This window comes from Pieris rapae, chromosome 19 (genome assembly GCF_905147795.1).
Source record: "Pieris rapae chromosome 19, ilPieRapa1.1, whole genome shotgun sequence".
Lineage (NCBI taxonomy): Eukaryota > Metazoa > Arthropoda > Insecta > Lepidoptera > Pieridae > Pieris > Pieris rapae.
Genome location: NC_059527.1, coordinates 7,803,656 through 7,818,430, shown reverse-complemented (window position 1 = coordinate 7,818,430; position 14,775 = coordinate 7,803,656). Strand labels below are relative to the sequence as shown.

Here is a 14,775-nt window from a genome sequence, read left to right as displayed (position 1 = left end):
TCCTACTAGTTTCCCTAATCCTAACACAAATCTCACCTACTAGGGTTAACAAACCTTGTTCCACGTGACATCTATAAGTAATTAACTATACTAATTAAAAAAAAAGATTTATCCTCTATCAGCAGTATGGTGAAATAGGAGAACGTACATATATTCTCGTGGGAACAACATGCAAATACATAGTGGACATAACCAAAATAATACACGAAGTCAAGTACCATCAGTCACTATAAGTTACACTTCAGCTAATTAATGATTGAAGTTTAAGAAAATAGTCAAACTACAGTTAAAAATGAAGAATATATAGGTTTTTACTATCAATATTTGTATCACTAGCTAAAATTCACCCACAGTGCGCGCCAACTGCATTTTGCCGATTCCCAACTTACTTTGAATAATAAAACAAAACTTTATCGATTCCAACTGTATTCAATGGTCATTCCAGATGTTATTATAATAATTTTAGAGTTTATTGCTTCGGCTATCATTCAATTTTATTGTTTTCACAGACATGGGGCAGGCACCGAGGCAGCATTTCTAAAACGTCTGGCCCACTCACAAATGAGATTGTAAATCACATCCTTCATGCTTTATGTTCGCATCCTTGATTCGGCCTGAATAATTTTTCATAACTAAGGATATTAGTAAAAAAAATTATATATATTCTGCAGTTTGAGCACGGTGATTGTAATTAAAAATTGGCTCGAATAATTTTCGTGAAATATGTAATTGGTTAGGCCTAAAAGTGATCCGATCCATCCCTAATTTTTTTTTAATGATATAACATACAAATATATTATATACACTTAATTTTCAACACTCAACGATCAACCCCTATTTTTTATTTAAAGACTTGAGCTCTAAGGATTATATTTATTTTATTTATTTATTTATCCTTTATTGCCTTATACAAAACACACATAACAAAAAAAATAAAAAATAAAAAATAAAAAAAACAGTAACAAAAGATATAAGGCAAAGGGCGGCCTTATCGCTTACAAGCGATTTCTTCCAGGCAACCCTAATATTCTACAGAGAAAAATTAATGGAAAAGCCTAAAAAGTTTTAATTCCGGAAAACCGAAGTTTCTGGTGTAGCATAGCAAAATTTTCTTGTTGGTATATACTAAAAAGATGAGCTAAGTAAAATCACATTAAGGAGAAACAAACAACAATAATATACAAAAATACGAAAGAACACGAGAAAAGTCAACGTTAAGAAATAACGAAATAAAATGAATAATATCTTTCTGTTGCATACTACTAGAATGCAACAAGAAGTATCGTATAACGCCTACACATCATATAACAAGTCCTCCAAATGGCTGCTTCTGCCTTTATGAACTGGATAGTGTAACAGGAGTAGGGTTATTTTTTTGTATGTTATGCGAATTGACTGCAATAAATCAATAACACACAAAAAGAGTGTGTGTACTTATGTACACGCGTTAAAAGTTATACTTCTTTGGTGTATGGAAAAAAAACTAAAATGCAGTGGTGCTTAAAGATAAATATTAAAATTAATCAAAAAGATTTTATTTAAATAAATAAATTACATATTAGTTAATACTATCACCGTCGTAAATGAAATTGATTTAAAAACATCCAAAATAATATTTAGTTATTCACACTGTTTAATTGTCCTTTTACGAAACACGTGTCCTAAATATAAAATTACTATTATATACAATTTGAACATAGTAATCGATTTTCGGTCTACTAACTTTATAACGGTGTCGGTGTGCGGGCATCGTAAAAATTCACTGTCTTCTTTTTCTCTATCGGGCCAAAAGAAGTATAAATTCAAAAACGTTTCCGTAAATCCATGCTTAGCTTAAATCATATATTTTTTATTTGCTGTAGATTAATTTATTTTTGGTTTAAAATAATTAGTCTTATTAATTCCGCCATTCAATTCAGAAACAAAGTATCAAACTAGAAACTTATACTAAACTAAACCAAACCACGTATTTTTCAACTTCCAAAGTTAATAACTAATGTGTGTGACCAAGAAGTGTGCAATACGTGCCGTATAGATTAATATAAACATAAAACCTTTCTTAAGTTAGTCTACTTTTTTTGGCGCATTAAGGAAAAATTATAGGAGGTAATTTTTACGATGCGCGCGCATACCGTCATTAAAACCCGACACTCTGAAGTTAGCTATAGTGAACATTTTAGTTCTTTTGTGATATTTAAATATGTATGTATTAAATACATTTTTTCTACCGTTAGTGTCATTTTTCTACTAACGTAGAATATTTTTTTTTTATATTTTTATCCTGTTTACGCCGAAGAAGTATAACTTCTAACGCGTGTACAGTGAGATTGTATTCTTTTGAATTATTAAGGTAATAAACGATTGCTAAAATTACCTAAATTTCTTTTGTACTATTTTTTATTCTTAAAAAAAAATTGCGACTGGAAAAGCCTTTTACAAGCGTAAAGTCAGAGCGATGCTTTAGATATTTTTTATTAACAGGGGCAAACGGGCAGGAGGCTCATCTGATGATACCGATGACCTCCATGGACACTCAATGCCAGAAGGCTCGCGAGTGCGTCGCCGGACTTTTAAAAATACAGTGTCCAGCTGGTTCCACATAGTGGCGATGCGCGGCAAAACATGCCTTAAAAATTGCAATTCTGGAAATCATTATATGTTTGAGATAACAGCCAGTGTGTGTATATATACAAAAACATCGAAAACTTTAACCCTTGTACACGATGTACGCGCGTTCCTCAAATACAAGTCGTGTATACTATACAAGCTACGACAAAATGATTAATTTTTAATCTGGTTGCAACGTCAATTTCAATATATATAATTATGTAATTTAAAATACATCTACTTAAATAAATAACTTATCTCCACTGCAAAGTATCCTTGTACTTTACATATATTTTGCAAACTCAAACAAATCAAAATAATTTAAAATATAAGTTGTGAGTAACATCTCGCTGGAGTTTCGCCAAGTCAATGATTTTAATAATTGAATATGCATTTGATGTATGTCATCCGGAGACTGGCTAACCACAACTTGCTTTTAACTGAATGGGTTTGGCTTTTTGTCATGTCGCATGCATACATTTCGTATACATTTGAAATTTATATTACATTTACATTTCTGCTTTATATACAAACTTTCCTTACTCTATAAACAAATAATGAATGCATTTAAACTTGAATATAAACATACATTACATAAAAAGAACTTGAACGAAGATATTATGTACGGTACAGATAATATAAGAATTGACTTTGACTAAAAATGTATACATATTAAGATAAATTTGCGGGCCATTGTGTGTGGCAGATATGCGATATACGATTGTACCAACGTAACATTTTGTACCATATTCTTGCATTAGATAAATTATTATTATTTAATTTTTGTTTATAAACTTTTAATTGTAATGATTGTATATTTTAATGTTACTAATTGTGAATATCAAAAATGTTCTAGTGAATCAAATAATAAGAAATATTATTAATTAAATTACAATCAAAGAAAGAGATACAATTCATTAACAGTTAGTCTCTTATTTATTCACTGGATACTCTGTTGCTTTATAAACTGTGCAATAATATGGCGGAATCACCGTTTGTTTAAGGTTTGATACGTTGCAAAAAGAGCGGATATCTTTATTTCCATGGAGCACATTAATTTGGGGTTGTACACTCGACTTAACAAAATGGCTAGAATGTGCAATCGTGTGCAGGGTATACAATCTTGTTATTTTTTCATATCACCCATCCGATTACAAGAACGAAATTCTGTTATCACTTGCTATGCTATATTTTGTTCTAACATTTATTATCTTCTTAAACCTATTAATTATATACCGAAAATAAATCTACCACACGATGACTTAATATAGGCGCGCCCAATACGCGTTAGAGCGGGACAGAATGCATACTGTTTCTCAGATCGGACTAGCGTAATCGGTGATGTAGCACAGGTGTGTGAGAGTGGGACAGGACGCGTACTGTGTATTCGCATTTCTCTGACGAGATCGGTGACGTAGCGTAAGCGCGGCCGGTATGCGTTAGATTGAGACATAGGTACTATATAAACGTGTTGTAAACGAGTGGTAGATTGAATTAATATCAAAGAAAAAGAATACTGCATAAATAAAAAATAAATAATTGATAATTATAATTGCACAAGTTGATAAAGAACGCGATGCTTTACCGCGGGCGTCCCCGAGTGCCACACATTTTTTTTTGCATATTGTATATACAAGTGTACACAACTCTACAATATCCCAGAGTACCTACACTCACTTTACACAAGAGCATTGTATACAGGAAACAGCAGCAAAAGTGCTGGGGTTTTTGAAAACTTTTTAGTTGCATTGGACGAAAACTAGAGTTTTAAAGCTTTTCCTAGTAATGTTGTCGATATGTAAGAGACCATTAGAGACCATTGAATAGAATGGCGGACGATGAAAGGTATTTCACGCTCTAAGATGCCAAAATTTTAAAGTTATTCAAAATAATTTATGTGTCATTGAAGATTATATTATACGTAGTATGAATTGGTACTGTCAAAACTGAAATGTTGAATATTCATAAATTATTCCCAGATTATACCAAGCCTTTGCCGTCTTGGCTTTATGTACAAACAAATATTAACACCTTATTTAATAGTTAATCTCTGGCATAATATTACCATAATATTTGCAATTATTTCTAGACTAAATAAGGATCACATAGATAAAATAATAATAATCTTAGGGTTCTTCAAGAAAAGAGCGTACAAATTCTTAAAAGGCCGGCAACGCACACGCGAGCCCTCTAGCATCGAGAGTGTCCATGGGCGGCGGTATCACTGAACATCAGGCCTCCTGCCTGTTCGCCCCCATTCTATAAAAAAAAGCTATAAAGATCAATAAATAAATATGTTTTAATGTATTTTTTTCTTCTATGGTTTTAAGAAAATATAGTTAATAATTGAGATCTACCCTTTTAATGGAGTACGAAAGCAACAGCATGGCACTCTCACTGGGAACGGAGTTGACTGGTTGCACCGGTGAAAAAAAATCCTTTTATTTCGATTATATCTATAAATATATTACGTAAAACAAAAAGGTTCGCTACCTAATTGTTTATTTGATTCACCAAGCTGATACAGGAAATCATTCACAGCTATCAAGCTGGTATAACAGAAAACATATCTATTAACTATTCAGGCACTGAACAACTTGCTATTGTATTCTCCTCTCACAATATAGGTTCTATGCCCGCAGCATTAATCGCAGCGCAGATTATAATAAATATTGTTTATTTGTAACCTTTATGAGTTTTAATTGTCTGGCGGAATAGTCAAACCTCTCATGACGAATTTTATAAGGCAATTGTCTTGCCACATAAAGGGCAGTTTGGTAGAGTACGTATATTGCAAGGAAATCAAGCGTGCCTTGATTTGGTCTCCAACAAGCAAGCAATTTCCTAGTAGTTTGCCGAAGCTCCTTGGGTAGAAGGGATCTTCCTTTGTGCTATTATTGTAGACAGAATTAAACTACTGGGCATAATAGTAGTTGTTGTTCAATATTTAAACCTAAAGTTTTATTTTTAAACCCCATTATTCTTTTCTATAATCAACCAGTTTAAGTTGTTTGCACATTACCAATTTTGGCTTAGATTATAACTATCAGCCTCAAACCGTGGACATACTTTGGTAAAGTGCAAGAAGTGCGAAACTAAATACTAAAACATGTATAAAATGAATATGAATCATGAATGTTATATGTATAAGTAGTGCTAATTGAATTAAAATAAATTATGGAAAAAAGTCAGTTTACTGCAATAGTTGAACGTGACAACGTCATAAAAAATACTGAGGTTGCATTTTTTCAAAAGTAAATTTTGATTTTATTTCTTTGATAGATATTTTGTATTGATATAGAGAAGGAGGTAAATGGGAATCACAATTTTTTTATAGAACAGGGGGCAAACGGGCAGGAGGCTCACCTGATGTTAAGTGATAAATTAATTTTAATTGAATTAATCAAGTTGCATTTATTTGTACGCATAAATACAATTATGTCCATTTTTAACGAACAAATGCGGAGGCCGATTGTGCCTCTTTGTCACTCATTCCACGCTCTCGCTTGCACTTCAAGCCTTAAATGGAATGCCTCAGAACGAGGTAACGCCGCATGCGCTATGTTTTTTCGTGCGTGCAGACTCCATCGAATTATAAAACGTTGTCACGTCAAAAATAGAGTACTTACGTGTTAAGCGGTTGCGAACAAAATATTCTTACTATCTATCCTGAAAGATTCGCCAAGAGTGATGTGAGTGGCAGTTCCTTTAAAGATATAATAAATATAAATAAGATATATTAAATAAATAAATAAAGATATGAAAAAGTTTAAAGATTCAGATGGAAATTGAGGAATGGAGAGTCGTCCTTAGGCCTCGTTAATAGTGTGGCAGCAAAGTACTTTAATTGATTAAAATAATGTAAATAGAAATCAATTAAACAGATGAATTCAAATAATCGAGTCATCGTAAGAATAATTCCTAGTTCCAGTTTGGCACGGAACTAATATAAAGCATTCCTCAAAAGCGTTTCGATTTCAAACGTTCCAGAAAACACGGAGCAAAGTGAAGCGTTTGTGCTCGGGTTTTTCGATTCGAAAAAAATAATTTGCAGCCCGTTCGCTTTTTTATTCTTTTGCGACACTGCGTATACGGATTTGATTTGTTTCATGAAACCGTAAAGGAAAGCTTGCGCTCGATGCCGAATCAAATGTCCGGCTATATTTCAATTATTGAAAGCTTTGATTTTCATTTAAGTAGACTGGCTGCTGCATTTGACGATTGATATACTTTATATCTATAATACGATACGATTATCGGTGCTTAACAGTTATTTGTGAAGGTTCGATTTTAAACAATAGAATAATTATTTTGTGGCTGTTATATGCACGATATATTACAGATACAGACAGATATACTTACTGTAAAAAATATCTAATATGTATGGTACGAAATCGTGCCATTTTAAAATTGTGAATACTATTATAGCTCTAAAACACAGTCAAAAAACATTCTAAGTTAATTATAAATACTACAACCGACATGAAACAGGCGATGTGTGAAAATACATTTTAAAATTGTCGTATTCACTAGTATAGCTCCAAAACACAGTCAAAAAACATTCTTACTTAATAATAAGTACTACAAACGACATCACATATAAAAGGCAAATTCAGCTCTCCACCCTTAAAGTCTAGACTGTAGGCTCTATATATTTCGCTACGTCGATTCACATTAAATTGTAGCAATAACCGTAGAATACCTTTCTATATGCCTTAACTACAGGGTGGGTTTTTGTATACAGAACTAAAGTAAAAATCTTATAATTTTATTGACGTTCATCGTGGTAAAAATTTGTAGAAATGGGAACGTAAAATAAAACGACACAATGTTGCGTTTCGTTGAGCTGTCATTGGTCAAAAGACGAATTGTGTACTTAAAAAAATTGTTTTAATTTTTTTTTTGATACGGCTTACAAAAATACAACCCTTAATTTTCACCTCTCTACAATAAACCTCTATTTTAATTTGGTAATTAAAAGCTTATGACATGAACTCTGAGGTTCATATAGTAAAATTCCCAAAACAACCTAAAAAGTTTTCATTCCGGAAAACCGAAGAGTCTCTGGGGCAGCATAGCAAAATGTTCATGTTGGTATGTAGTAAAAAGGTAGGCCAGCAGAAACAAAGTTCGCAGGGGCAGCTAGTATTATAATAAACTAAAGAAACGAATCATACACATCATGTATAAAAAAATATTTAAACTGCGCCTGTCGTGTGCCTCCTGTATAATCTAAAACTGAAATACCAACACATGGCAGCCATTTTGCCTGCAGTGAAGCTTAGCCTCATGCGATTTTACGATACGACGTCCATGCCTCTTATATCTGACAGTTTCTTTACCTAGTTGTGTACGCTTTGAATATTTCATTTAGTTGATCCTGGCTAAGCCTACCAGGCAGCGACAGGATACTAACAAATTATGCAGTACAGTGAAACGCGAGACTTTTAAAAACTTTTTTTAATGGTTTAGGATTGCACTAATAAATTCATTGAATATAAGTTTAATCAATGGTTTTTTCGGGTTGGTGAAAATATACAAGTGGTCAAAAAGCTTGGCGATTAGATATGGCGTAAAATCAAGACGTTCATTATCGATATTCTCAATTATTTGGGAATTTTAAATTTTGATATCCGATTTGAAATATATCAACACAAGAAATAAGCCATAATTTAAGATGTATACAAAAGCGTAATGAACAAAACATTAATGTGTAAAGGTAAAAATGTGTGTAATGGTGATTGGGTAAATCACAGAACAGATTTTTATTTTATTTTTTACTTATGTACTTTAAGGACGTTGTGGTTTATGATATTTTCCTTTAAATAATTGTAATGTAGAGGGAGGGTAAAATTTTGCCGAGTTTCTTGCCCGTTCTTCTCAGAACAAGGCCGCCTGGGAGTTTTGCAAACGGATGGCGTAGTGTTTTTGACATTCATAAGCATATAATAAAATTTTTTTTTTGATTATTTGAAAAATAAATTATAAATATTTGACCATTTAAATCAAGAACGATACAAATGCATAACGTACAATAAACAAGTCAAACCCATCTTTTGTTTTTTAAGTCAAAGAGCGTTTATGTAACCAGCCCACATTTAATACATCATGCAAAAAAAATACAAAGTAATAAAAATACCATCAGTAAAACCTTCTTTTTGAATACGACGTTACCTCAAATATTAGGAAAAGACCGAGCCAGGTATTTTTTAAGCTTCCCGGTCAGTAGCAGTAAAACGGACTCAACAAAATAAAACATCCCGACAAACCCAACAATTTCCACGTAATACAGTTAGCCGGCGTCAGCGCTAACACAATTTATTATGAAATCTAACCAATTTGCGCATCAGCTAACTATTTAACTTGGGAATGGCCCCTTAATTAACTCCACAACTCCGAGGGGTTGACTACAAAGGAATTGACATTGTGCAGTTTTCAAACGGTAATTAGTGAGTCATTTATAGCTTTGATATTACTGTAAAGATTGCATTTTTACTCGTTCGGTGAAATAAAATGTTGTGACAGGCGGAAAAACTGGGTGAACCTTGCAAACAGTTTAAATTATGAGTGAGTTAGTATATGGATTTTCTTTCTATGTGCGCATTTAACATTTGCCCGAACGGTGAAGGAACACAACGAGGAAACCAACATGTCATAGACCTAAAAAGTCGACGACGTGTGTCAGGCACTGGAGGCTGATCACCTACTTGCCTATTAGATTTATAAACGATCATGAAACAGATTTAGTACCGAGAGTTTTTTACGCCGGCTTTTTCTCTCGGCCAACAGCTTCTGTCTTCTTTGCCGATGAGTAGGAATGCCAACAGGCTCGAATTTCATGACGTGGAATACATGATACCATTATGATCCTATGTTCCAAAATAAACGTATTTTATTTTTTTAGATTCAGAAATCTGAGCCCAAGATCTGAAAGAGGTTGTAGCGCCACTGATTATTATTATTATTATAGTAGTAAAACGATATCCTAAACTCGTAGGTTCGATTCCCGGCTGTGCATCAATGGAATTTTCGTTTTAACTAATGTTAAAATGTTGTCAATGTGAGCTCGAACAGTAAAGGAAAACATCTTATGGAAACGGGCTTACCTTAGACCCAACACGATGTCATATGTCAGGCACATAAGGCTGATCACGTATAAGACAGGATCATGAAACAAATACACAAATTCCGAGGCCTCGACCTCAGGTTGTAGCGCCACTGATCTATGTTTCTTAAAACAACGATATAGCGCAAATGAATTATTAATAATCGTAAACCAGTTTCAAATTGATCAGATCGCCGAAGCATGCATGCTTCAAGTTTTTTTAATAATTAAGGAAATGCACATTAGAAATAAAATAAAAATAGTCTACCTACTGGTATTATCTTTGAAAACGTATTAAGAGGACACTTTTCGTGGTATTAATAGTCACACTTAATTCATAAAAGGAAACAAAGTTATATATTAAGTACGCCTTTGTGTTTCACTATTCTTCTCATGCTGTGAAGAATAAAGAAAGTTAAATAGTTAAAACAGTCGAATTGTACCGCAATTAGACTGTTTTTAAGTTTAAGAATTTTAAAAAATCGGATTAACACAAAAGTACTGCACGTAAACCTTTTAACTTAGTATTTAATTTAAATCTAATTCCTTAGAACAATAATAAAATTTAACATATAAAACTGAATTTATGAATTCATTCAGTTTTTTAACAGATTTTTATTTCGTTAATTTTAAATTAAATTTCTATAATCCAATGTAATTAAACGCAAAAAAGTTACGACTTTGTTACCATTAAAAAATTGAAATAAAAAAATTAAATTGAAGCAAGAATTTTTAAACCAGCGAGGCGTTGTTTTTATCAAATTGCTCGTAGGCCGGTCTATTAGGCTTAACAAAACCACTCAGCCTGACCCAAGGGTGTCGGCTAAAACGAGCTATATACGGAAACATACAAGATGATATGGTCCAATGGCTAATACATTACAACATCATCATGAATCTATAGACATTATCTATTACATAAAATACATCAAAATTATTATTTTACACTTTTATATTTTTGTATATTATAATAAATTTCGGAACGATTTTAGACAGTCCTATCAACTATCGTACATATATCTTCTCCAAAATGTGTGATTTTAATGTTAACGTCTCATTAATTTCTCTTTGTAAAAAGAGTATTTACAATGTTCCTAACCCACAAAGTAATAATAGAAATAATTAAAACGAAAATCAAAACAAATTTAAAAAATTTGGTCTCTGTGGTAGTGCTGTCCTTTAACGCTGGCAGCATTTCCTCGCTGTATTGATACCTATTTTAGCGAATTCGCTAGTTGGAGGCGGGCCGAATTGTGTAATTAACAGCGTGCACACTCGCTCACACATAGCACACACATGCACACATACACACACATGCACACATACACACACATACACGCATTCATAGATTAAGTTAATTTAGATTTAGTTAAAGTTTGTTTAGTTAAGGGAAGTAGCGAGCCAACCCCAACACAAGTGTCTCTTGACTACTTACGGGGGTTGTCTCATACTCATTTAATGATGTAAAAAAATTTGAGAAACAATAAAAAAAATTATTAATATTTATTATTTATTATTTGTTGAGCGAGGAATGTGCCAGCTGTGGTCATTGATACTATCTACCAGGCACCAACTTTAATTTTTAATTAACGCCTGTGCACTTGAACCCTACGGCCCAGGAGTCTACTCCAAAAGGAACAAAATTATACTTGAGGTTTATAATCTTCATCAAATAAGAAAAAAATTGTTATTGTTGCATATAAAATCGCACTATTCTAATTATATTTATCAGATTGAAATTAGTTTTAGCTAATTGAATTACCTTAAATGTTTGTTTAAGGATTGTAATTAAATGCTATTTTTACTAAAGCGTAGATATTTTAATTCCACTAAATCCCACTTTAATAAAAACACTAAATTTCATTTTCAATTAGGGTTTTAATTAAAGCTACTTAGAGACCCCTTGTAGTCCATCTAACTCTGGTTAAACCTTTTTGCAATTAAAATTCAGCTCAGTCTTGTGACCCTAGTTGTTAATTTATGTTTTTAATTTCCTCTAATGTACCTATTTAATTTACCTTAATTAGATGTTAATAGTCAAAATAAAAATCTAAACAAATCTTAATGCAATTATCCATCCGAATACAAATCTATTAAACGTGAAAAGGAATCATTTAACACAAACAGGGATCATTTTAATACTTTTTATAGTTATTTCGGTCTCTAAACCACATTTAGCTTTATTTCTTTTTTAATAAAGAGTTTTCTAATTCATTGAAAGGAATTTCAAAATCTTATTTATCAATTATTCTATAATCTGAATCTGTTGTATGTAAACATAGTCTTAATATCCTGTTTTAGCTTAGATTTCTTTCTCTGAATATTATATTTACGCTGTATTAAATTGGACCAGTCAGTAAACTAAAGTTAAACAATGAAAGGGAGTGATTTATTTTTATGTTTTAATTAACTACTTGCTTTGTTTTATTTTTATTTATTTACATAATTCTGTAAATTTTGGACGTCATTTTTTAATGTCAGATAAAAAACAATGTAACAAAATTAACACACACAATATGTATAGAAACATTCGACGCTGATGTGTTTTACATTTCAAATTCTCTTGTTTCAGATAGAAGGTATGCGGGCTCAAAGGATACCCGCTGCCTTGCTACTATTGCTCATCGCAATCGATTCTCTGCACGCAAATAGAAGAAAGCAAAAAGAAAAAGTCATTCAAACCTCAATAAATATTTGCGATATCAGCGACAGAGATTCAAAAGTACACTGCTACTGCGAACACAGTCCCGATATCAACGAAGCAACAAAAACAGAATGTTGGGTGTTCAATGGTGGAATAGAGAAAACGGACCCTTTGTGGGCAAGTTTCACATCGCAAATGAATATCGAAGTTCTCGCATTCAATGTACGCGCAGATGGCGGCTTGAGCTTTGTACCTACCCGAGTTATGAGATACCTCCGAAAGTTAACACAATTTAGCATTAAATATAGCTCAATACCTAGAATAGAAAGTTACACATTCACTAACATAACATCCATACACGAGATGACGCTAACAAAAAATCAAATTGTCGTTTTGAATAGACACGCATTTTACAACCTACCAAATCTAACAGTTCTAACATTAGATGAAAACAAAATTAAAAAACTAGAGACAGAAACCTTCTACGAACTACCAGCACTACAAAAACTTTTCTTAACTAGTAACAATATCACTGTAATAGAGGATGGTGCATTCAAACATCTAGTTAATTTATTAGAATTAGAACTCGATAGAAATAATATAAGCGATTTGAAAAAGGAATGTTTCGACGGACTTGCTAATTTAAAAAGATTAGATTTAAGAAGAAATAAGATAGCTATATTGAATTCATTTACATTTATCGAATTATGGAATCTACAGGAGCTCTTATTAGATTATAATGATATTTATGAACTAGCTCAGAGGACTTTTGATGGTTTATCTCAGTTGAAAAAGTTAAGCTTAAGTTATAACAGATTAATAACCTTAGCTGATGGGCTGTTTGAAGGAGTACGGGGATTATCAGCACTCAACTTGCGTCATAATAAATTAAAGAGATTCACATTTGATAATCTACGTCCAATTTATGACAACATCAAATTACAGAAAAGTGAAATTTCTTTGGAAGGTAAGACAGAATTATAAACGAATGAATTTTATTTAATACAGTACTATAAAAAAGTAAATCAACGAAGTAAATTTTCAATTTATATTTTGTAGCGTCTATTGGTACTTCAGTAGGCAATTTAAAAAATTAAAATGTGAAATTTTTTCCAACTGTAATGTTTAATTTGTAAAGGAAATAGTAATTTAATGCTTGTTAGAGGAGAAAAAATTAAAACGAAATTATCTGTTACAGGTAACGATTTTGATTGCGACTGCCACCTGGCTTGGATGCACAAATTACGTAATGAGGCAAAAAGTATTAAAGTGAGAACGTCTTTAGAAAATTTTCTCTGTAAATTCAACTTAACTCTATTACCCAATTCCCATTTTACGTACTACGAGAGAATTGATACGAAAAATAATGTAGATAGCGATAAAATAAAAGACGATGCCGAAAATACAGAAGAGTTTCACGATGAAATCGATGAAAGTTACTTAGACGAACCCAAGAAAGTGAGAGGTGATAACGAAAGAACGTTATTACAAATTCCTGTGGAATTATTGCCTTGTCCCGCCGAGGTTAAGAGCGTAACCGATAGAACCTACACTTACCCGTCTCAAAACGAAGCGAAGGATTATAGGAATCTCATCACAACATCGTCTATATCGACGATCGGCGTAAATATTTCAGTTTTCCTCCTATCATTACTTTTATTGTTAGGGTAAAGATATTTGTTACGTTTCCGCGATAGATTCTTGTTGCATTGTATTTCACTGGTTTATAATATTTTATTAAAGGTGGAAAAATTATAGTTTCAATAACTTGAATGGCTTTGTGAATTAAATAGCCTGTCATTTGCGTTCACCGCATTATTGTATAGATTAAGTTATAAATGAGATTCTTTGTGCTCTGTTCCTTACAAATTGCCCTTTGTGAAAATGTACATAATCGATATTTTAATCTATCTGTATGTATATCTTTTGTAAATATAATATAGAGATTTTGTAAAGAAATGTGATATAAATGTAAGATATATTTGTTTTATCATGGATGTTATTTTTATTAGAAACTTCAACATTTATCTTTCTTGTTATAGATTCGTTTTGTAAATAATAGATGTGTACTAAGACTTAATAAATTCTTAAGCATAGTTATTGTAAATATATCATATAATGTTATATTTTGAGTCATCTGTATGCAACAGTCGTCTTTAGAGTTGTCTATCAAATTATAAATAATTATTATCTATGGAATAGCGTAACTTAGATTTGAAATATAATACGCGTCTTATTATTGTCTACTTAGACAGCATACAGTAATTAATTATTTTTAAATTCTATGTAATGTATCAAATGACTCCGAAAAAAACTATTTATTTCTATAGTATTGTCTTACTAACATAATCCGTTAAAAAAGTGTTTTTCTTTAAATTTAATTCTATTCATAATAAGTAAAATACCTTATAGGTAAACG

The 14,775-nt window shown here is 32.0% G+C and overlaps 1 protein-coding gene across 1 annotated transcript in view; it reads left to right on the top strand.

Annotated features, from left to right (window-relative positions):
• Nucleotides 1-14,369, top strand: part of LOC111004001 (connectin-like) — a 70,276-nt gene extending 55,907 nt beyond the window's left edge. Inside the window, exons 2-3 of the mRNA XM_022274803.2 lie at nt 12,285-13,323; nt 13,555-14,369. Of these exons, the coding sequence (XP_022130495.1) occupies nt 12,294-13,323; nt 13,555-14,027 (1,503 nt within the window). The 5' untranslated portion in view covers nt 12,285-12,293 and the 3' untranslated portion in view covers nt 14,028-14,369. The remainder of the gene's footprint in view (nt 1-12,284; nt 13,324-13,554) is intronic.
• The last annotated feature ends 406 nt before the right edge of the window (nt 14,370-14,775 follow it).